Source organism: Erpetoichthys calabaricus, chromosome 9, assembly GCF_900747795.2.
Source record: "Erpetoichthys calabaricus chromosome 9, fErpCal1.3, whole genome shotgun sequence".
In the NCBI taxonomy this organism is placed as follows: Eukaryota; Metazoa; Chordata; class Cladistia; order Polypteriformes; family Polypteridae; genus Erpetoichthys; species Erpetoichthys calabaricus.
Window position 1 is genome coordinate 11,615,740 of NC_041402.2, and position 25,664 is coordinate 11,641,403.

The window sequence follows — 25,664 nt, forward strand, 5'->3', positions numbered from 1 at the left end:
TTATATGGGCTGGAGACGGCGACACTGACCAGACAGCAGGAGACAGAGCTGGAGGTGGCAGAGTTAAAGATACTAAGATTTGCATTGGGTGTGACGAGGATGGACAGGATTAGAAATGAGGACATTAGAGGGTCAGCTCAGGTTGGACAGTTGGGAGACAGTCAGAGAGGCGAGATTGCGTTGGTTTGGACATGTGCAGAGGAGATACTATATGCTGGGTATATTGGGAGAAGGATGCTAAGGATAGAGCTGCCAGGTAAGGGGAACAGAGGAAGGCCTAAGAGAAGGTTTATGGATGTGGTGAGAGAGGACATGCAGGTGATGGGTGTGACAGAGCAAGATGCAGAGGACAAAAAGATATGGAAGAAGATGATCCAGTGTGGCAACCCCTAAGGGGAGCAGCCGAAAGAAGAAGAATAAAATTACAAGTGTCTGATTTTTGTCTGTGTATGTTTGCCCATCCAGTTGGTATGACTCTGCCATTCCAACACATGGCACATCACAACATTTGTAGTAATAAAGTGCATGGTACTTGTCATTCTAACAGATAAATACCGTGTTGACTATCAGTAAAAATCAACTCACAACAGATACCTACATGAATCAGTAATGCCAGGCTTCCCCCCAGCATCTTCACTTCAGAGGAAAGGATTTTTAAATGGGTCTTTTGTACGCAGACATCAGTGATCAGCATCTGGCAGATCTGGAGCGTTGTCACCATGCTGTACACGCTGGTCGCAGCTGACAAGTAGATGCTAGGATCTGGAACTTTCTCTGCTTTAGAACAGACACAATGAAAAATAAAACACTCCCAAAAAAGTTAGTATTTAAGAATACGTTTAATAGCATCTACTTTATATAAAACATTTATGTAGTAATCTGAAAATAGGAACATGTGTCCACCTCGGTTGGTTGAACACCTGACATGCCCACTGCATTTTGAATCATCTGGAATGGCTTGGCGACACCGTAGAGAGTTGCAGTAATCCAGACATGACAAGACCAAAGCCTGCACCAGGAGTTGTGATCAATACTCTGACAAATGATGTCTGATCTTAATATTGCATTGTGTGAATGTACAGGTGCTGGTCATAAAATTAGAATATCATGACAAAGTTGATTTATTTCAGTAATTCCATTCAAAATGTGAAACTTGTATATTAGATTCATTCATTACACACAGACTGATGTATTTCAAATGTTTATTTCTTTTAATGTTGATGATTATAACTGACAACTAATGAAAGTCCCAAATTAAGTATCTCGGAAAATTAGAATATTGTGAAAAGGTTCAATATTGAAGACACCTGGTGCCACACTCTAATCAGCTAATTAACTCAAAAGCCTTTAAATGGTCTCTCAGTCGAGTTCTGTAGGCTACACAATCATGGGGAAGACTGCTGACTTGACAGTTGTCCAAAAGACGACCATTGACACCTTGCACAAGGAGGGCAAGACACAAAAGGTCATTGCTAAAGAGGCTGGTTGTTCACAGAGCTCTGTGTCCAAGCACATTAATAGAGAGGCGAAGGGAAGGACAAGATGTGGTAGAAAAAAGTGGACAAGCAATAGGGATAACCGCACCCTGGAGAGGATTGGGAAACAAAACCCATTCAAAAATGTGGGGGAGATTCACAAAGAGTGGACTGCAGCTGAAGTCAGTGCTTCAAGAACCACCACACACAGACGTATGCAAGACATGGGTTTCAGCTGTCGCATTCCTTGTGTCAAGCCACTCTTGAACAAGAGACAGCGTCAGAAGCGTCTCGCCTTTGGACTGCTGCTGAGTGGGCCAAAGATATGTTCTCTGATGAAAGTAAATTTTGCATTTCCTTTGGAAATCAAGGTCCCAGAGTCTGGAGGAAGAGAGGAGAGGCACAGAATCCACGTTGCGTGAGGTCCAGTGTAAAGTTTCCACAGTCAGTGATGGTTTGGGGTGCCATGTCATCTGCTGGTGCTAGTCCATTGTGTTTTCTGAGGTCCGAGGTCAACGCAGCCGTCTACCAGGAAGTTTTAGAGCACTTCATGCTTCCTGCTGCTGACGAACTTTATGGAGATGCAGATTTTATTTTCCAAAAGGACCTGGTACCTGCACACAGTGCCAAAGCTACCAGTACCTGGTTTAAGGACCATGGTATCCCTGTTCTTGATTGGCCAGCAAACTCGCCTGACCTTAACCCCATAGAAAATCTATGGGGTATTGTGAAGAGGAAGATGCAATACGCCAGACCCAACAATTCAGAAGAGCTGAAGGCCACTATCAGAGCAACATGGGCTCTCCTAACACCTGAGCAGTGCCACAGACTGATCGACTCCATGCCACGCCGCATTGCTGCAGTAATCCAGGCCAAACTAAATATTGAGTGCTGTACATGCTCATATTTTTCATGTTCATACCTTTCAGTTGGCCAACATTTCTAAAAATCCTTTTTTTGCATTGGTCTTAATTGATATTCTAATTTTCCGAGATACTGACTTTGGGACTTTCATTAGTGGTCAGTTATAATCATCAACATTAAAAGAAATAAACATTCGAAATACATCAGTCTGTGTGTAATGAATGAATCTAATATACAAGTTTCACTTTTTGAATGGAATTACTGAAATAAATCAACTTTGTCATGATGTTCTAATTTTATGACCAGCACCTGTATAAGATTGAGAAATCACAGCAACATTGTCCCTAAAGGACAATGGCGGGCATTAGTGAGTGATAGTAAGCAGAGCTGAACCCTGATGGGGTGCTGAAGAGCCGGGTGATCTGGGAGAACAAGAAGATCCGTCTTTGTCAAGTTGAGCTAGAGATGGGCTTCTTCACCCAGACTGCAATATTAGTGAGACACAGCGAGTTCGATGAGGTTGGTGCTGCACCGGCGGCGTTTGTAGGTTTAATAACTGTGATGCATTCACACCTGCAGTCTCTCCCTTTTCTCCACCCCCATTCTATTTTATTGCAGAAAACAGGCAGACGAGCTTCTCTTCTATTTGTGAGGTTCACAGGCCCCGTGTCACCTGACGGAGGTGCTGCTGTACCGGCACTGTGAGTGGGTTTACTAGCTGTGGTGAATTGAGTCACAGCCTTGGCCTTGTTTCCATTTTGTTACATAATTAAAAGAGAAGATCGTCTCTTGTGTTTTTGGGAGGTTCACAGGTCCCGTGTCACCTGACGGAGGTGGTGCTGTACCAGCACTGTGTGTAGGTTTATTAGCTGTGGTGCATTGAGCCACAACCTCCATCCTAGTCTCCATTCTGATTTTGGACATAAAACACAAGACAGACAGAGGTTCAAAACACTCCTCGCTGCTACATTCTATGCATTGTACTGACAGCCGAACACTCATTGGTTCTCAACTCTCACACAAAGAGCCCAACACTCCGACTAATGAGAAAAACAAACCTGTTTAATTGTATCTTAGCCAATGGTACACTAGTTGGTCTTTGGTTGGCATTAGGTGGTATTTCGCATTAGACAATCGGCTTTTTAACGCCGATTAGGTAAATGATGGCCAAGACTGAAGTCCGCTGGAAAAGTTGTGTAACGTCACGTGCCCTTAACTCTATGAGGGCTGAATATTTTTTCCAAAGATCTCAGTTTCCTGAAATTGTTTCATACATACAGTAGATCAACATAAAACATCTATTGCTGTGCATGCTGTAGTTGATACACGGTTTCTGGCAGCAGCGGTTGCGTGGGTCCAGCGGCGGCAGTCGCAGTGCGACACAATCAGGTTTGTACCTTGCGTCATTGTGAGTGGAGGTCTTCCCAGGCGAACGTTGCTATAAGCGCATGTGCTACATGAACGTGTTCAGCTGATGCTGGTACCTAACTTTTGTTTTCGATCTCGAACTCCAGATCACTTGCATCAAAGTCATCCGAGTCTGTGAAGTCCGATTCAACAATACTCCGTGGATGACGTTGTGCGTACTATTTTGCTTTGCCCGTTCTCTTTGGTCTCTCGCCAGATGTCGATGCCATTTTAGAGGTGGTTTGCTCTTCGCTACTCCTGCACATGCAGGGAATCGAGTCAAATCATTGAAGCTAACTTTCCTTCTAGCAAAGAGAGTTTAGTCGCAGTTTGCAGCTGATTCCCTTCCTCTACCCCTGAATTTTGACAAAATTTTGACATCCACCCTGAAAGAGTTAAGCTGCTTTGTCTAAAAGGCTTGCATAAGCAAATAAATGTAAATATTAGCAACTAAGCTTTTCAATACATATTGTACAGAGTGTATAATTGTGTGACAAATACAAATGTGAGTTAATGTTGTCTGCATAGACCCGAGCCCCCGTTTTGATACAAATGTGTCTGGACAATAACTCAATATTTAAACCAATACTTTTATCCACCATAATTACAAACCGTTACAGTACTAAAACCCCATGTGCGTAATGATTTAATGGCGGACGTCAAGACACTACTTACGTGTTCCATGTGACATCCTATGTAGGTCTCTGTAGGACTCTGTGATAGTCTTCACGGAGTCCACAATGGTGCAAAGATCCAGAAGCAGTTTATCCAGGAGATGCCTGGTGCCAGATGCCACCTCAAGTCCCTCCAAGGCAGTAGAAATGAGATGCTTACAAGCGGCAGCACATCCGGGCTCAACGAGAGATCCTACATCACGAAAAGCTACAGACGCACAAAAAAAAAAACAAAAAAAAAACAAAGTGGTTGAAAACTATTTTTTAAAAAAGCGGTTAAAAATGCTTCACAACTGACACCCTGACAGAAAAGTCTCATTTACACTTAAATGATAAGACCACAAATTAAAACAGTACCATTATAGTCAAGATTGTGAACACCTGACCATCACACCTATATGAGCTCTTTGGACATCCCATTCCAAAACCACGGGTGCATTAATATGGAGTCGGCCCTCTGCCATAAAGGCCTCCACTCTTCTGGGAAGGATTTCCATGAGAATTTGGAGTGCGAGGTGGGAATTTGTGCCCATTTGGCCAAAAAAAAAAAAAGCATTTGTGAGGTCAGGTGCGGATGTTGGACGAGAAGACTTTGGTCACAATCAGCGTTCCACTTCATTCCAAAGGTGTTCAGTAGAGCCGAGGTCAGAGCTCTGTGCAGGTCATTTGAGTTCCTCTAGGTCTTTGATGACCTGGCCTTGTCCACAGTCAGTCATGCTGGAACTGAAAAGGGCCTTCCAAAAACTTCTGCCACCCCACTTTCTAAATTTACTTTGTATGCCTTAGCATTAATGGGACATGAACCAACAGGGCATACACAAACCCTGACATTATCCCTCCTAAATCAAACGTTATAGTGCAATCCAGAAGGTATCCACCAAACCCCAAATTCAACCATCAGACCACCAGATAATGAAGCATAACTCCTCACTTCCACGGCTCCAAAGTCAAATTGGCAATCAGATGGCTTTACATCAATCTAGCGGATACTTGCCATTGTTCATGGTGATCGTGGATCTGTGTACATCTACTTGGCCATGAAGCTCCTGAGGCACAGTTCCTGTGGTGATGTTTCTTCCAGAGACATTTTGGAACATTGAAGTGAGTGGTCCCACAGAGGATTGCAGATTTCTACACACTTCAGCACTCGGTGGCCCTGCTCAGCAAGTTTGTGTGGTCTACCACTTTGGGGCTCAGCTGTTGCTCCAGAGGATTCCAGTTCCCAACAACAACATTTTGAGTTGACCAGGGAAGATCAACCAGAGCAGACACTTCACATATTGACTTGTGGTAAAGGTGACATCTTATTACAGTGCCATGTTTAAAGTCCCATTTACTGACCATGACCCATTTACTGCCAATGTGAGATCCCATGGATTTATTTACACCTGTTAACATCTATACCCAAGCTCAATAATATGAATGGGTACCTGTATACTTTTGACCAAGCAAAATGACACCTTTTATTGTCTAAATAGAAAGGTTACAATATGCCAGCCACAGGGGATGCAGAAACCAGTGTGTTTCTTCGTGCCAGGCCCAAGCTCGAATAAATGGGGATGGTTATATAAGGAAGGGCATCCAGTGTAAACTTTTGCCAAATCAATTTGCGGACAACACCACAAATTTCCATACCGGATCGGTCGAGCCCCGGGTTAACAACGACCGCCACTAGCACTGTTAGCCAACAGGGTGCTGGCGGAAATTGGGCTACTGTTGGCGAAAGAAGAAGGGAGAGAGAGACGTGTCCGGAGGCAGAAGGAGAGGAGGAAGGTAAAGAGTAGAACTGAGGGTAGGAACTTTGAATCTTAGCAGATATGATGGAGAGAAGGAAGGTTGATATATTGTGTGTGCAAGAGACTAAATGGAAGGGGAGTAAGGCCAGGTGGATCGGAGGTGGATTGAAATTGTTCTATCATGGTGTGGATGGGAGGAGAAATGGGGTTGGAGTTATTCTGAAGGAACAGCATGTCAAGAGTGTTTAGGAGGTGAAGAGTATCAGACTGAGTGATGATTATGAAGCTGGAAATTGGAGGTGCGATTATGAATGTTGTTGGTGCATATGCACCGCAAGTTGGGTGTGCAATGTTTGAGTTGGATGAAGTGAACAACAGTGTACCCAAGGGACAGAAAGTGGTGTATATATTTCAGTTTACAACGAGGTACATCCAGTAAAAGCCTTCAAGAAAGCTCACCCCTTGTCGTTTTTATGTGGATGTGCCAAGTTGTTTAAGCTTTCTGCGGCCTCATTGCACGGACAGCGTGGAGTGAGGCAGAAAAGGAACAGTAGTACAGAGTAATGGGGATTGTGGAAGAGAGGTGAAAAAGAGTGCAGGCAGGGTGGAGTGGATAGAGAAGAGTGTCAGGAGTGACTTGTGACAGACGGGTATCAGCAAGAGTGAAAGGACGGTAGTGAGAGCAGCTATGTTATATGGGTTGGAGATGGTGGCACTGACCAGAAAGCAGGAGACAGAGCTGGAGGTGGCAGAGTTAAAGATGTGAAGATTTGCACTGGGTGTGACGAGGATGGACAGGATTAGAAATGAGGACATTAGAGGGTCAGCTCAAGTTGGACGGTTGGGAGACAAAGTCAGAGAGGTGGTTTGGACATGTGCAAAAAGAGAGATGAGGGGTATACTGAGAGAAGGGTACTAAGGATACAGCGGTCAGGGAAGAGGAAGGCCTAAGAGAAGGTTTATGGATGTGGTGAGAGAAGACATACAGGTGGTGGGTGTAACAGAGCAAGGTGAAGTGGACAGGAAGATATGTAAGAAGATGATTTGCTGTGACAACCCCTAACAGGAGCAGCCGAAAGAAGAAGATTACAATATGCAAGCTTTTGAGGCAACTCAGGCCCCTTCGTTTACATCTCGCCTGAAGAAGGGGGCAAAGTTGCCTCGAAAGCTTGCATATTGTAATCTGTTTAGTTAGCCAATACAAGTTGTCATTTTGCTCGACTTCTCAGTACATCCATAATGGCTAACACGGTACAATACCCTAGGTACTACTTTTTAGCCATATTGTGTAAGAACCATGGTATGGAGGCTCCACTACTTGAGAGATGCCAGTGATGACATTTCCTTTCTGCAAAAATAAAACGTTAGTAGCTAAATCATGACTGTAAGCAAATCCAAAAAAAATACTGGACACCACGTACTCTAGCTAACACAATGGAACAAATCTGAATTGTGCAATTCACCTTTAAGTAATTAAAAACCTTTATTGGGAGGGCTGGAATGACTCACTAAAACACACTGTACATTGTTCTGTCAGTATCACTAGGCTTCCAAAGCTGATAAATATCAAGCCAAACTAAACTTGGTCATGTAAACTGGGACACAAAAGACTGGTTACAAAATGGCTAAGATGGTCTCAAAAAATCTCTATTGTTCTAGAGAATAACTTGTTCTATTTGCAAGTGATAGCCTGTTCTGTAAATCCGTATCAGATGACTGGGGTCAGCTACAGTATCAGCGCTTCATCTCATCCTGGAAAATAAATTTCCTCTCAGGTGGTTGGCAGTGTAAATGTCTGGCACCAAGTACAGAAGGTATCTCATAACTTGTCATATGACGAGCCATAGGTATACTAGCCACGGGCAAATATTTTTCGGTGCCATTGTTGCAGCTGGCCAGCACCACTGTGCATGGTGTAGGAAAGAAAGTGACGTAACTTTGCCACCCCCAGGGATGGCAAATTAACATGAATAATGGTGGTGGCGAGTTTGGGGGGGGTGTCTGTTTCACCTTCTGGCTGGGACGCCAGAAATATGAAAGATCTGTACAATTTTTGAACAAGGTTCAGAAATTGGTCAAAATCTACATTAACACTGCCACTGTCTCTGCTGTGGTTATGCACCTAAAATCTGGAACAGCTTACCAATAGAACTTTGCCAGTCTAATATGGTGGATCACTAAAAAAAAATGCTTTCTTATAGCTTCATTTTAGTGCAACCCTGAAATTCTGTGCATTGAATTATCATTTTAATAATATCTCCACAATCCGTATTAACCCTACTCTCTCTTCTGTTCTTTTTCTGGTTTTTTGAGGTGGCGATCTGCGCCACCACCACCTGATCAGAGCACCGTGATGTTCCTACATTGATGGATTAAAGGCCAGACATCCACATGACCCTCATCATCAAGTTCTTCCACGTGGAGCCTGAAAACCGTGAGGACTGATTGAGATCATTGATGTTAGGTAGAATGTCCAGTAGGGGGCTGGGTGGTCTCGGAACCCCTGTAGATTTTATTTTTCTTCTCCAGCTGTCTGGAGCGTTTTTTTGTTTTATCAGTCCTCCCTGGCCATTGGACCTTACTTTTACTCTATTTTCTTTTGTCTTTTTTCTCTTTCTTCATCCTGTAAAGCATTTTAAGCCACATCATTTGTATGAAAATGTGCTATAGAAATAAATGTTACAGTACTTTCACAAATAACCCAGACATGAAATAAATAAAACAACATTTAATCACAACCATAAGATAGATTTATGCAAGTGATACATATACAAACTCATACATACACATACTGTACATACATATATACACACACACACACAGAAGGGTGGGCAAAAGTAGGCTAACAATTGTTCATATGGGGTTAAAAAAAAAAAAGAGGCAGGTTATGATTATTATAATAGCTTTAACAACAATAGCATTACCTTTATTAACTGAAAAGAATGTCACAATACAATAATGGATAATACGAGAATAAACTTACATATACTGTGGCATCCGGACGGGGCTCATGCCCGGCCGGGATGCCAAAGAGGACCGAAGGAGGGCTTGTGCTTCCTCCAGACCACAAGGGGGCGACCACCCTGGTTGCTTTGGGGGCCACTGGTACAGGGCTTAGAGGCTCAACCCTGTAAGGGCCCGTGGTCACCGCCAGGGGGCGTCCCCGTACCAGATGGACCCTGGACCCCAGTATTTCCGCCACACCAGGAAGTGCTGAGTGGAAGAAGAGAGGGAACACCCAGAGTGCTTCCGGGGAGACAGCCGGCACTTCCGCCAGGTGGAAGATTGCCGGTGCACACCTGGAGCACATCCGGGTATGGATAAAAGGGGCCACCTCCCTTCATTCAAGGCTGGAGTCGGGTGGAAGAGGACGAGGTCTGGAAGGAAAGGCGTTGTGGTATTGGCCTGGACTTTGGGGGAGTCTGTGGGTTGTGTGGCACAATAACTTTGTAAATAGTGTAAATAAACGTGTGTTGGGTGACAAGACGATGTCTGTCTGTGTCCGGGCTGTTCCCCACTATACGCACAACTGTAAACCACCTTTAACCCACCCCTGTATATCTGTGTGACATATATACACACACAAAATATATATTCGACGGGATACCAGTGCAGATCCTTAGCCTCAGGTGTGTGTATGTGTGTGTATATATATTATACAGTATATATAAAAAATTAGGGGAGTGTGTGTGTGTGTGTATGTATACACACACACACACACACACAATATATAAAATTAGTGTGTGTGTGTATATATACAGTATAAAATTATACAGTATATATATGTGTGTGTATATGTGTATACAGTGAGGCTAAGTATCTGTGCTGGTATCCCGTCGAATCCCCATCATTGCCAAAAGAGATCCTACTCTGCTGGGCCCTTGAGCAAGACCCTTAACCTTCAATTGCTCCAGGGGCGTTGTACAATGGCTGACCCTGCACTCTGACCCCAAGGGGTATGCGAAAACTAACAAATTACTAATACGAGAAATTGTATAAGGTGAAATCCATCCATCCATTGTCCAACCCGCTGAATCCGAACACAGGGTCACGGGGGTCTGCTGGAGCCAATCCCAGCCACCACAGGGCACAAGGCAGGAACCAATCCCGGGCAGGGTGCCAACCCACCGCAGGACACACACACACAAACACACCAAGCACACACTAGGGCCAATTTAGAATCGCCAATCCACCTAACCTGCATGTCTTTGGACTGTGGGAGGAAACCCACGCAGACACGGGGAGAACATGCAAACTCCACGCAGGGAGGACCCGGGAAGCGAACCCAGGTCCCCAGATCTCCCAACTGCGAGGCAGCAGCGCTACTCACTGCGCCACCGTGCCGCCCCATAAGGTGAAATAAAGAACAAAAAAAAAATCTCTATCTATCTATCTTTAGTACTAGGGTGTTGTACCGTGTTAGCCATTATGAATGTAGAGAAAAGCCAAGCAAAATGACACCTTTTATTGGTTAACTAGAAAGATTACAATATGCAAGCTTTCGAGGCAACTCAGGCCCCTTCTTCAGGCAAGATGTAAGATCTTGCCTGAAGAAGGGGCCTGAGTTGCCTCGAAAGCTTGCATATTGTAATCTTTCTAGTTAACCAATAAAAGGTGTCATTTTGCTTGGCTTTTCTCTATCTATCTTTATATATACAGTATATAAAAACGCACGGGCACAACACTGGGTTTAATAAGATTTGGTTTCAACACCACCTTCATACAATTACCAGCGAAAATGCACAAATACAAATCATCTCCTTTCACCTCCCATAGAGTGTTGCCTGCTGTCATCATAATCCGACTCGATTAAGCAAGGTGGTGGGCTCTCTTAAATTTGACCAGGAAACTGCTTCCAGTGTCATGCCCAGGTCATCTGGAGTATTTCTGGGATGTGAGGAAACCAGGGCAGTCTTTTCCCAGCAACACCCTCTGGTGGTATCCACACATCCTGACAGGGCTGCATTTCTTAATTGGGTTCAACCTTGAAAAGCTCCATCCCCTTGGTGTTTGGCGTACAGTGAACTGCTCCTGGTATGTCTGTTCAGCCAGTCCATCCATTATAGCCTTCTGGTCAGGCAAGAATCCGTCATTTATCCTCACCAAGATTCCGGTCCTTCTCTGGCACATAGAATATCTTCTTATATAATAATATGCTACCGTGACTGTCCGTTTGTCTGTCCAGGATTTTACGGTAAGTCACCTGGAGGGCAAAAACCGTTTGAACTGAAATTTGGTACACATATACTACGTGACGTCTACTGTCCACTTTCAGGATGATTATTTTAATTTACTCTTTTTATTTAATTGTAGAATCAACTCTCTGCATTGGCCAGCAGGGTGGCTATGCGGCGCATGCATACGGGCGCCGTTCTCATCCCTACTACCATTGCCGTCACTTCCTTCATATCTTAAATCATTCTTGAGGCAGATTGAAGACTTAAGTGCCAGCTTAAATGAAAAATTAAAGAAAATATAATTACAACACAAACTCTGACTTAATCAGTTTTAATGTGAAAAGATTCAGACGAAAGAAGAGACAAAGCGGGCCGCTAAGGTAGAGAAAAGAAGAGCTTCTCAGGAAGCAGCAAGTGCGTCAACCTCTGAGCAAATGAATGGTAAAACATACAGAGAAAGAATGAAAACTAGGAATGCTCAAGTCAAGTGGATTCACTGCACATTATCGAGCAATGCACCGTTACTGGTATATTTATAATGTGATTGGGTGTATATACTGTATCACTTGCATATATTCATCTATTATCCTTACAAATACACACATTATATACATCTCAGACATAATTATGGACCTAACTGTACGTGTATTTGGAGAGTGAAACGATTTTCATAATTTTGGCTCTGTGCATCATCACAATGGGTGTGAAATTAAGCAAGCATTTTGTGATTGAAATGTAGACTTGCAGTTTAAATTTAAGGCACTCAACAAAAACATTACATGAGCCATTTAGAAGAGACCGCCATTATAATACATGGTCCCCCCCTCCCATTTTCAGGGGCTCAAAAGTAAAGTATTTGGACAGCCAATCATTAACATAATGTTCATTTTCAACATTTGTTTGAAAGTCCTTTCCAGTCAATGACTGCCTGAAGTCTGAACCCACGGCCATCTCCACGTGTTTGTTTCAACCTTACTGATGCTCTGCCAGGCCTTTACTGCCGCTGTCTTCAGGTGCTGCTTGTTTGTTGGACTTTCTGCCTTCAGTTTTGTCTTCAGTAAGTGAACTGCATGTCCATTTGGGTTGAGCTCAGTTCATTGACTTGGCCATTGAAGAACAATGCCTCTTGGTTTGCTGTCACAGTATGTTTTTGGCTCATTCTCCATCTGTACTGTTAAGCGTTGTCCATTCAGTTTTGCAACATTTGTCCAAGTCTGAGCAGACAGTTTGGCCCCCTTGGACACTACAGAATTCATCCTGCTACGTCTGCCAGCAGTCACATCAATAAATACCACTGACTGACTTCAATTGGCAGCCACGCATGATCAGGCCATGACACGGGCCTCCACCATGGCTCACAGATGATGTGCTGTTCATCAGATCAGGAGCCATTTCTTCTCTTCTCCATGCTTTTCTCTATCCATCATTCTATTCTACATATGGATCTTAGACTCCTTTGTCCAAAGAAAATGGTTCCAAAACAGGACAGGCTTTTAAAAAATGGTTTCTGGTAATGTCTAATCTGTCCTTTCTATGCTGGAGGTTCACCAGTGGTTTGCACCTTGTGGTAAATCCTCTGTCTTTACTTTCATGAAGTCTTCTCTTGCTTGCCTACGATAGGTAGATCTTCCAGAGAGTGGTCTTGATTTGGATAAATGTTGTGAAGGGGTTCTTCTTCACCAAGGACAGAATTCTGTGATCATCCAGTACTGTTGTCCAATGTGGTTTTCCAGACCTTCTGATGTTGCGGAGCTCACCAGTGTGTTCCTTCTTTTTAAGAATCTACCAAATGGTTGACTTGACCACTCCAGGGGCCTCATGTATAACGCCGTGCGTAGAACTCACACTATAACATGGCGTAAGCACAAAAGCGGGAATGTGCGTACGCACAGAAAAATCCAGATGCAGGAATCTGTGCGCACGCAAACTTTCACGTTCTTCCACTACATAAATCCCGATCAGCGTGAAAAGTAACGCACATGCACGCGCCTGCTGTCCCGCCCCAACTCCTCCCAGAATTACACCTCTTTGAACATGCAAATCAATATAAATAGCCTTCTGTGAAAAGACAATGGGAAAAGCATGGGGGAAAATATAAGAATTTCAGCGAATACCAAGTGGAGGCAAAGGAAAAACGTACTATTTGTTGGTTTAAACAGTGGTATAATCAACAAAAGAAAGTTGATCGAGTGACAGTGTCAGAGAAACTCAAAAGCTCAAGTTCACAAAGTTGCACAGTACCCGAAATAAAAAAAGAAGTCACATATCAAAGTCGCTGTGAAAAAGCGAGTCGTAGCGGACCATCTGAGTGTCATATGAAAGCTTAATAGGGTACAGAGAAAAAAAATAGGCACACAGTGGGGGAAAAGCAGCACGAAATGTCAACTTTAATTTCGAAATTTCCACTTTAATCACGTAGTTTATTTTGTCATTAAAGTAGAACATCATAAACTTCATCTTAAAATTGTTTATTTTACTAGTTTCTCAAGTAGCACGTTAAATGCTTTGTTCTGTATTTGATCTTCTATGTGCTCTGTGTGTGTGAATCACTATGTGCTTCTGTTCTTTCTCTTTCTCCGACAGAACACAGAATCCATTGCATTCGTGATATTACAGCTCTCTGAATAATTAAAATACTGAGATGTATACGTGATATCTTTTTCATGATGATAGGAATGAAAGCATGTTATTAAACATGGGAACACGGTGGCGCAGTGATTGTTCATGTCTCACGTAAGAGGCTTGCTGCGCCATGTGTGACCTTCGATGAAATAATTTATTACAGAAGTACTGCCTCTTTCAAACGTACTAACCTCCAATTCCTGTCCTTACTTTTCTTTCTCCAAATACCCAATCACCACACAATCAGCTCTGTAATAGACGTTAAGCCATCTGTAAGCTTAGAACGCCGATTCTTCAAAACTTTTAAGGAACATTGAAATATCTTCGTAGTACATGTTTAATTATTCTATCAGTCTATCCTTCCAGTGTCGCGTCAGCACCAGCAATAATACAGCGCAAGGCAGGAGATATCCGTGAACTAGCTAGCGCTGCGCCACCATGTCATCACTTATTTAATAATCTATATTGTTAAAAATTAAACAACATTTTGTCTGTATAATGTAATAAACATTTTGCTGCATTTCATTTTAAAAATGATGTTGTCATATGTAAATACGCGCTTTATAAAGTGGTTCAGGTTGTGCAATATTATAACTATCGCAAGGTAATTGTATTTATAATTACAAACAGCTCTACAAGAAGCACTTGATGGGCTGATTGAGTGCGTTTATAGTTCTTGGGATGAAACTGTTTGTGAACTGCGAGGTCTGTACAGGAAAGGCTGTGAAGCGTTTGCCGTATGAGAGTTGTTCAAATAGACTGTGAGCATGGCTGAAGCAGCTTGTGCTTGATGCTGTATACCGATAATTTCAATGTTCCTTAAAAGTTTTGAAGAATCGGTGTTCTAAGCTTAAAGATGGCTTAACGTCTATTATAGAGCAGAGCTGATCGTGTAGCGATTGGGTATTTGGAGAAAGGACAGGAATTGGGGGTTAGTATGTTTGAAAACACAGTACTGCTACAATAAACTATTTCATCAATGGTCACACACGGCGCAGCAAGCATCTTGCGTGAGGCAGGAACAATCTCTGGACAGGGTGCCAGCTCATCACTATCACAGCGCCACTGTGTTCTCATGTTTAATAACATGATTTAACTCCTATCATCATGATATCAAGTATACATCAGTATTTAAAATTACTCAGAGAGCTGTAATATCACTAATGTAATGGATTCTGTGTCCTGTTGGAGGAAGAGAAAGCCCATTTTAATAGCATGTAGTGATTCACACACAGAGCACATAGAAAAACGCATACAAAAAGTGCTACTTTACTAGTTTCTGAAATCCCATCGTAACTAAACGATTTAAAGATGAAGTTTATGATGTTCTACTTTAATGACAAAAACTACGTGATTAGAGTGGAAATTGAGATTAAAGTGGACATCGAGTGTTTCTCCCTACTGTGTCCCTATTTCTTTTTCTTTTCTCTGTACCCTAATAAGCTTTCATACGATGCTCAGACGGTGGGCTACGACTCGCCTTTTCACGGCGACTTTGATATCTAACAATATTTTTTATTTAGGTCACTTTGCAACTTTGTGAACTTGAGCTTTCGAGTTTTTCCGACACGTTATGTCACTCGATCAACTTCCTTTTGTTGTTTATATCACTGCTATTCGCTGAAATTCTTCTATTCCCCCCCCCCCCCCCCCCCCTGTACTTTTGCCATTGTCTTTTCACGGAATTGCATATTGAAAGAGGCGTAATTCTGGGAGGAGTTTGGGGAGTGGCAGCAGGTGCGTGCACATGCTTTACTTTCATGCTAACCGGGATTTATGTAGCGGAAGAACGTGGAAGTTGGCGTATGCACATTTATGCATCTGGATTATTTTGTGCGTACGCACATTTCCACTTTTGTCCATACGCCATGTTTTAGTGTGAATTCTACGCATGCCGTTATGCATGAGGCGCCTGGTGATCAGTCAGCTGCTGTTTCAGTTCAGTTCTGGCTACTCTCTCTTGCTTTGTTCTATCTTTTTGATAGCAAAACAGAAACATACATAGGCATCAGAAAAAAATGTAGGCCCCTATACTCGTGGGACCCCCGGGCAACTGCCCAGTGTGCCCATGTGTTAAGATGGCCCCTTCTTACAGTACACCTTGGGAGAAAGGAATGGAGATGGCTTTTGAAAAGAATGATGGATAGATACAGTACATGATGCGGAGAGTGAAATGTTAAGAAGCAGTGAGAAAGGAGACCACCTATCCTGTTGAAGTTAGTTGCAGAGACTTCAATAGATTCTGGGTGGAGATTCTGATGAATTACCGATATCTCTCTATCTCTCTCTCTATTATAAAAAAAAAATCCTGGGAGAGAAAGATGGGAGACAAGATCACGGAAGGCACTTAAGACCCGCGAGACGAAAGAGAATGGCCACGGAGCGTCTCACAGGGACCTTAAACATGAGACTTTGTGCCAAGAGATTGACCCAGGACCGTCTTGCGATGATGTAGAACATGAGATTCTTGCAAGACATGCCCTACTTACACCCAATATCAAATAAGACCACACTTAGTCGTGTAAAGGTTGCACACACAGATCCAGGGTTCTCAGTGCATATAAAGCGTATAAGGACAATACGGTATAAATGAAACATTGAAGACTAAGCAAGAAGAAAGCAGTGGGGAGAAGAGAGACTCAAAAGCGGAGAGAAAAAAAGAGCAAAAAAGAAAGAATAATCTAGGTGTAAATTCAGAAAATAAGGAAAGTGATCATCAGCCCAGAACAAGTGGAACTGAAAAAAAAAAGCACGTCCAATTGGGCTCAGAATTAAAAGACAAAGTAGAACTTCATAAAGACGTTCACAAATGTTTGCGATACACACATGCACAGTAGGTTAGAGATTATGAAAGCAGTGGAATTCGTAAGGCTCAAAAAAAAAAAAAGACGTAGGCACGAAACTCATGAAGAGCAAGATACAGATAATGAAAGCAGATAAAAAGGACAACGTAGAAATTAAACATCGCATTAGCACAAAAAAAAAAAAATTATAACTCGGAGAAATAATGAAAAGGCGAATAGTGATCGAATATATGGACACAGGTGATATGTCAGATGTAAATATTGTAAGGCTTTAAAATTTAAGTCAGAGAATTTCAAAAACATGGTTTATCTCACATGCATTTATTGGTTACTTTGCAAAAAAAATATTAACTGCTGCTGATGTAGATCGTTTTGTCTGTGCTGAAATTCCAAACAGAGAAATCTAACCTGAATTATGGTACAAAGTCATTAAACACATGTCTCACTGACCTCATTTAAAAGATTCAGCATATTGGAACTCAAAGATTCCAAATATTGTTTTTACAGAAGTTCTGAAATAAAAGTGAAACTAATGGAATAGCAACAATTCAAAGAAAAAAAAATCTTAAAAGTGTGTATCTGGAAAACCAAACATGGGGGTTGGCGAGTGAAGCGATCTGGGGGCAAAGCCCCCTAGTATATATATATAAAAATGTTAATCTGTGTATGAATGTATGTTCCAGCATCACTTCTGAACGGCTGGAGCGATTTTCATGAAACTTGGTACTCATGTTTCTCAATGGTTGACTAAAAATACCGTAGGGTGAAATCACCCCTAACCCACCCCCTTCTTTGATCTTGCACTCTTGTATGCATGTTATCATCCAGTTGACACTTGGAACGACCACCAGAGGGTGAACTGGAGGTGACTGCCAGCATTCTTTACGTTTAAGCAGCACCGCGCCCCTGTTGCTTTTCAAATTAAATAGTTGGCCATTTCTGAGGGTCAACTGGATGATAACATACATACAAGACCGCAAGACTAGGATATTAGTGAGTTTTTATTGTTTGTTAATTTATTTTTAATTTTGTGTTTTATTATGTTTTTCTCAAACAATTAAAAAACAAATACCTGGGCAACGCTGGGTATTTCAGCTAGTTGTTAAGAGAATCAAAATCACATATTTGAACAGGAGATTACCATAGCATTCAGTCACTGAGTTACATTATACACAGGCCCGGTCTTAGGTATTATGGGGCCCTAGGCGAAAGGGGGGTCCAGGGGCCCCCTGAGGGGGGTGGAGCCCCCCTGGAAGCTCTGTGAAATGCGTGAAAATTAGACCAAGGAGTCGATCCGGGGCCCTAGGCGGTCGCCTACTTCGCCTATGCCTAAGGCCGGGCCTGATTGGGACAAATAATGCTGTAGTATATTTAAGTATATATGACAATTGCTCACTCAGACAATTTGTTTTGGGGGCCCCCAAGAAGGCGGGGGCCCTAAGCTATAGCTTGTGTAGCTTATACGTAAATCCTGCACTGATTATACATACACGACAACAGGGAATTCACAAAGTACCTTTGTCCCAGCAGCTATCTGAATATCTCCTTGTCAAAGAGCTTCGGCGCCTGTGGAGAAGAAGAAAAAAAAAAAAAGTCGTTAAACTTATACGGAAATACGCTTAACAGTAAGCAACCCTTTACGGCAGTGGTTCCCAAAACCAGGGGGAAATTTGCTAAGTTAAAGTCGTGAAGATCTCAATTAGTTCTCGAAGACAACACAAGACTTGCTCTTTCAACAACAGCGCCAAGAATACCCAAAATCATCAGTGAAAAGCAAGACCAAGCGTCTCACTGATGTGTGTGTGCGCTCATCGACTGCGTTTCGTTGTGGGCAGAGCCGGTTCTAGGATTTTTGCTGCCCTAGGCAAAGTTGTAAATGGTGCCCCGCCACCCCCTTTGCTTTGAGAGGAATCACCACTGCCCGACGTGTACAGTGAGGTCTGGAGAAAAGGACTGGAGACAGTGAAGTATTTAGGACCTCAAATTCACAGTCTGAGAACGTTGAGTTTCCATTTACAAGACCGTCTCAGAAAAATTCAAAGAGCGCCATTTCAGAAAATAACTAGTAATCCGGCTAGAGCAGGAGTCTTTATTTATTGCTTTTAAATGCTTCTCTAAAGAAAATTGAGTGAAAAAAATGTTCAATTTATTGCTAAAACTGTAATTGGGAGTTCTATAGTTATCTCTTTTACTACCAAACAAACGTGTGCTTTTAGATGATGGTAGCATTCTACATATTTTTTTCTTTAAACTAAGACATTACTGCAACATACACGTCATTTAAATTAATACATTGAAAACTTCTAACTGCGAGGCAGCAGCGCTACCGGAGACCCGGGTTCACTTCCCGGGTCCTCCCTGCGTGGAGTTTGCATGTTCTCCCCGTGTCTGCGTGGATTTCCTCCCACAGTCCAAAGACATGCAGGTTAGGTGGATTGGCGATTCTAAATTGGCCCTAATGTGTGTGTGCTTGGTGTGTTTGTATGTGTCCTGCGGTGGGTTGGCACCCTGCCCGGGGTTGGTTCCTGCCTTGTGCCCTGTGTTGGCTGGGATTGGCTCCAGCAGACCCCCGTGACCCTGTGTTCGGATTCAGCGGGTTGGAAAAAGGAAGATGGATGGATGGAACCTTTACCCACAATTCCTATATACCGTATGCTTGTGTATGCAAATAATATCTTTCCAAAATAAAAGGACAATTGCTTTAGGGCGCCCACAAATGGTGGTGAGCAATAGAGGACAAAGTTTTAATGAATGTCTGTTTGGGAGACTATTACAGTTTGGATTAAATCAGCTTTTAGCAATTCACTCAAGTCCTGTTGCCGTTTTGATCATTTAAATTTATTTCACCATCTCGGTCTCTTCTATGCTAGAGTTTGGGGATTATTATTGTTGGCATCATCATTGCTGCTGTTCATGTTATTGGTGGACTGTGCAGGCCATCAGACGTTAAGACCGAATAGCACTAGAATGTGAAAATATAAATCGGACATTTGCTTTGAGTGGAAGTGTTCTGTAGGTCTACATTGTTATTTATTTTAAACAAAGTTGAGTCTTCCAGAGCCATTCCTGGGTAACAGTGTGCGCTGTTCGGAGTGCAGACAATAAATATGTGTGTTCCGGTCCAGTCCAGACAAATTTTTTCTAAACAAAATAAAGAAAGGAAGGAATCTACATGGGGCTGCAGTAATGTACCCCGACCACTAGAGGCCACATGCCCAGAAAGAGCCCTGGTTGTGGGATAGTGGTATCTGCTCATCATTAGTTTCTAAATAAGTGCTATTATTATTGTTATTGGAGCTTAAATTCTTAAACTTAAGTAACTTGAATAAAAATGTTAAAATATCTTAATTTCCCCCTTTGTGTTTATACCTCTACCATAATGAATTTGATTGACATATTACTGAACAAAACAAAGTCAGGGTAACTTTCAAAAATATGCCACATGATAAATGGGATGAAAAAAGGCGGATAACCCGTGCTTTACAGGATCTGATCCCACTTTTAATAAAATTAGAACAAACATGGACATGGACTCGAGGCAGAAACCTGGACAACCTTTAAGAAGGATCTGGATGAGATGTTGGGACAACGAGCTAAGCAAAACGGGCTTGATGGACTGAATATGGAGTCCATCAAGTTTTCACACTTAGGAGTTTTCACATTTAAAAATGACCAGACCTCTTTTAGTGAAGAAAATAACCATTTATATGTACAGTGGTGCCTCGTACTTCAAACGTTCCAGAGTTCGAACGCTAAATTCGATAGAAATATGGTTCAGAGTTTGAACAAAGCTTCTATGTTCGAGGCGTGCACGTAATGAAAAAGATGCAGCAAACAGATGGCGCTTATGCAAGCAAGCATGAATGTCATCTGTTGTGTAGAGTATCTGAGTGTTAGTACACCAGGTGGGGTTGACTTACAGACATAATCTCCTTTTCTCTTACCAGAGTCTCCAGTCCAGTCCTGCCAGTGTACTGTGCGGCCTGCTAACTCGATAGCTGTATCCGGAACGAGTGAATGAAGCCAGGTCTCTGGTAAATAGCAGAATGCAACTGTCCTTAATGATCTTATTCGCTTCAACTTGCCCGTCTTTTTTGAGGGATCTTACGTTGGTGAGAAATATGCTAGGAAGAGGTGGCTTGTGTTACCACCTCTGCAGCCTTGCTAGCTCTGCTTCTGCCTCCTGTCCATGAACTGCGTCCATCTCCTACCTGTGGGGATGTTAATTCACAGGGCGCCCCGACTCCTCGCTATGTCTGCCGGGATGTCTTTCGAAGCGGAGATATTCCACTGTAACAGTCCACTCGCTGCATAGTGCTATTTTTAAGAGATTGTGCCAGCTGTAAACGTCATTCACCCAGCAGAACGTCATTATGATGAACAGCAACACTGTTTGGTCTTGGTAGAGTAATACAGGTGCTGGTCATAAAATTAGAATATCATGACAAAGTTGATTTATTTCAGTAATTCCATTCAAAAAGTGAAACTTATATATTAGATTCATGCATTACACACAGACTGATGTATTTCAAATGTTTATTTCTTTTAATGTTGAGGATTATAACTGACAACTAATGAAAGTCCCAAATTCAGTATCTTGGAAAATTCGAATATTGTGAAAAGGTTCAATATTGAAGACACCTGGTGCCACACTCTAATCAGCTAATTAACTCAAAAGCCTTTAAATGGTCTCTCAGTCGAGTTCTGTAGGCTACACAATCATGGGGAAGACTGCTGACTTGACAGTTGTCCAAAAGACGACCATTGACACCTTGCACAAGGAGGACAAGACACAAAAGGTCATTGCTAAAGAGGCTGGCTGTTCACAGAGCTCTGTGTCGAAGGACATTAATAGAGAGGCGAAGGGAAGGACAAGATGTGGTAGAAAAAAGTGGACAAGCAATAGGGATAACCGCACCCTGGAGAGGATTGGGAAACAAAACCCATTCAAAAATGTGGGGGAGATTCACAAAGAGTGGACTGCAGCTGGAGTCAGTGCTTCAACAACCACCACACACAGACGTATGCAAGACATGGGTTTCAGCTGTCGCATTCCTTGTGTCAAGCCACTCTTGAACAAGAGACAGCGTCAGAAGCGTCTCGCCTGGGCTAAAGACAAAAAGGACTGGACTGCTGCTTTCTGATGAAAGTAAATTTTGCATTTCCTTTGGAAATCAAGGTCCCAGAGTCTGGAGGAAGAGAGGAGAGGCACAGAATCCACGTTGCTTGAGGTCCAGTGTAAAGTTTCCACTGTCAGTGATGGTTTGGGGTGCCATGTCATCTGCTGGTGTTGCTCCATTGTGTTTTCTGAGGTCCAAGGTCAATGCAGCCGTCTACCAGGAAGTTTTAGAGCACTTCATGCTTCCTGCTGCTGACGAACTTTATGGAGATGCAGATTTCATTTTCCAACAGGACCTGGCACCTGCACACAGTGCCAAAGCTACCAGTACCTGGTTTAAGGACCATGGTATCCCTGTTCTTGATTGGCCAGCAAACTCGCCTGACCTTAACGCCATAGAAAATCTATGGGGTATTGTGAAGAGGAAGATGCAATACGCCAGACCCAACAATTCAGAAGAGCTGAAGGCCACTATCAGAGCAACATGGGCTCTCCTAACACCTGAGCAGTGCCACAGACTGATCGACTCCATGCCACGCCGCATTGCTGCAGTAATCCAGGCCAAAGGAGCCCCAACTAAATATTGAGTGCTGTACATGCTCATACTTTTCATGTTCATACCTTTCAGTTGGCCAACATTTCTAAAAATCCTTTTTTTGCATTGGTCTTAATTGATATTCTAATTTCATTAGTTGTTAGTTATAATCATCAACATTAAAAGAAACATTTGAAATACATCAGTCTGTGTGTAATGAATGAATCTAATATACAAGTTTCACTTTTTGAATGGAATTACTGAAATAAATCAACTTTGTCATGATATTCTAATTTTATGACCAGCACCTGTAAAAAGTTTACAATATGAAAGCTTTCCAGACAAGTTGAGTTGCCTCGAAAGCTTGCATATTGTAAACTTTTTAGTTAGCCAATAAATGGTGTCATTTTGCTTGGCTTTTCTCTACATTCATAATGGCTAACATGGTACAACACCATAGTACTTCAATTTTCAACACATTTTTGCAATGGTTTTCAGTTTGTCATGCAGAACTGCTGAAAGATTATGACATCAGCATTAGAAATACAGTTACACTGAATCAAACAAAACCTGAGTTATTACACTTGCCATCACAAGAAGTTTTGAAGTGGGTATGAAAGGATTGTTTTTTGGGCCTGTAGTGATGTACACAGTGATTGAGTTACATTGGCCATCCCTGATGAAGGCAGAGCAACGAACGTTAGAACGCCACCTCTGTCCCCTTGAAGACAGAGTGCTGTACTTTTTATCTACTACGACTGGGGGAACAACCGTGGTCACTAAATAATAATAAAAAAAAAAAAAACGAGTGAGACTCTTTATGGGACTCCACTGCTATGGGCCTTCATGCCAACACATTCTCTGCATCTCCCTTATTTGCATCACGACTACATTTCATTCAACACCTCCAACTGAAACTGGAGCTAAACTTTACCGGATCTAATTTGAGGGGAAAAAACAAAAAGGTAAAAATGAAGAACTGCTCCAGGGAAAGATCATCTGAAATCCTTCCAGTTCTCCACGTCGTTGTAGAGTCTGATATGATTAAGACTCTGCAAAGGCATCTGAGAATAGGCCAAATCACCATTCTATCTATTATCCAATTATTACTTGTGATATTGATTTTTGTCTCCACAAAACAGAGCCCATGTGAATCATCAAACCAAGTTCACAAAAGATCTGAATGTTTGCTCCAAGCCAGCATGTGCTGGACTGCAAAGGTGGGGCTATTGGGAGTTTTTTCTTAAAACAATAGAACAATCTGGATGAGAACAGGCCATTCAAGCAACGAAGCTCGCCAGTCTTATCCACTTTAAAGGCAGACTGATGTTATGTTGGAACTATAAAGATCCCTAAAGTCCTTCTGTCTACCACACTACCTGGTCACTTATTTCATGTGTCTGTTGTTCTCAGTGTGAAGAAAAAGTTCCTCGTGTTTGTGTGAAATCTCTCTCTTATGTTTGCAACTGTGTCCCCATGTTCTTGATGAACCCTTTATAAAATAACAGTCTAGATCTACTGGACTACATCCCTTCATAATTTTAAACACTTCAGTCAGGTCTCCTCTTCATCTCCTTTTGTTTAAACTGTAAACGCTCAGCTCTTTTAATTCTTTCCTCATAACTTATCCCCTGTAGCCCTGGGTCAGCCTAGTTGCTCTCCTCTTTTTCTTGTGCTGTTATGTCCTTTTTATACCCTGGAGACCAAAACTGCACACAGAACTCCAGATGAGGCCTCACCAGTGCATTATAAAGACCTGAGCAGAACCTCCTGTGACTTGTACTCCACACATCACATTCATCATTTCCAAGGTGTCACGTTTGTCATGTCAACACACATTATAACAGCTCGGTGATATGAATTATTGTATGTAGGAGTTGCCATTTGGCTGAATTTGCCCGATTGGTCAAGGGTATTGTCATTTCCCAGTTTCTTGAAAATTTTGCAAATAAATGGGCCAGAGTAACTCTAAATATATGCATGTTCCGCTGTCGAGTTTTATTTTGTTTTAAATAAATCCCGACTTTGCATAGGAAGTTCCATACTCACAGCTTTATGAATGAGGCCCCTGCTCTGGTCTATGTTGAGTATGCATGTTCTTGAAGTTTAAATACCCCAATTGACCTCCTATAACTTCCATCCATCCTCTTCCACTTATCCGAGGTCGGGTCGCGGGGGCAGCAGCTTGAGCAGAGATGCCCAGACTTCCCTCTCCCCGGCCACTTCTTCTAGATCTTCCGGGAGAATCCCAAGGCGTTCCCAGGCCAGCCGGGAGACATAGTCCCTCCAGCGTGTCCTGGGTCTTCCCCGGGGCCTCCTCCCGGTTAGACGTGCCCGGAACACCTCACCAGGGAGGCGTCCAGGAGGCATCCTGATCAGATGCCCGAGCCACCTCATCTGACTCCTCTCGATGCGGAGGGGAAGCGGCTCTACTCTGAGTCCCTCCCAGATGACCGAGCTTCTCACCCTATCTTTAAGGGAAAGCCCAGACACCCTGTGGAGGAAACTCATTTCAGCCGCTTGTATTCGCAATCTCGTTCTTTCGGTCACTACCCATAGCTCATGACCATAGGTGAGGGTAGGAACATAGATCGACTGGTAAATTGAGAGCTTTGCCTTATGGCTCAGCTCCTTTTTCACCACGACAGACCGATGCAGAGCCCACATCACTGTGGACGCCGCACCGATCCGCCTGTCGATCTCACACTCCACTCTTCCCTCACTCATGAACAAGACCTCGAGATACTTGAACTCCTCCACTTGAGGCAGGATCTCACTCCCAACCCTGAGAGGGCACTCCACCCTTTTCCGACTGAGGACCATGGTCTCTGATTTGGAGGTGCTGATTCCCATCCCAGCCGCTTCACACTCGGCTGCGAACCGATCCAGAGAGAGCTGAAGATCACGGCCTGATGAAGCAAACAGGACAACATCATCTGCAAAAAGCAGTAACCCAATCCTGAGTCCACCAAGCCGGACCCCCTCAACACCCTGGCTGTGCCTAGAAATTCTGTCCATAAAAGTTATGAACAGAATCGGTGACAAAGGGCAGCCCTGGCTATAACCCCCAGATGTGCAAATTATTTTGAAAGGAAACTCTAAACTGGCCCATTGTGATCAGTCTCTGATTCCTACTTTGTGCCCAATACTTGATGCTGGGGGGGACAGACTTAGGCTCTCTGTGGCCCTAAAGTCCAATTATTAAAGTTAAGGTAGCAGATGGATATTAAAAACAAATTCTATAGGTCCCT

At 42.8% G+C, this 25,664-nt stretch overlaps 1 protein-coding gene across 2 annotated transcripts in view; it reads right to left on the bottom strand.

Annotated features, from left to right (window-relative positions):
- Positions 1 to 25,664, bottom strand: part of LOC114657368 (kinesin-like protein KIF14) — a 206,581-nt gene that overhangs the window by 44,993 nt on the left and 135,924 nt on the right. For both annotated transcript variants that reach the window (XM_028809150.2, XM_028809148.2), the window contains 3 exons: positions 18,276 to 18,325; positions 4,422 to 4,628; positions 599 to 777 (listed from right to left, as the gene is read on the bottom strand). In XM_028809150.2, the coding sequence (XP_028664983.2) occupies positions 599 to 777; positions 4,422 to 4,628; positions 18,276 to 18,325 (436 nt within the window). The remainder of the gene's footprint in view (positions 1 to 598; positions 778 to 4,421; positions 4,629 to 18,275; positions 18,326 to 25,664) is intronic.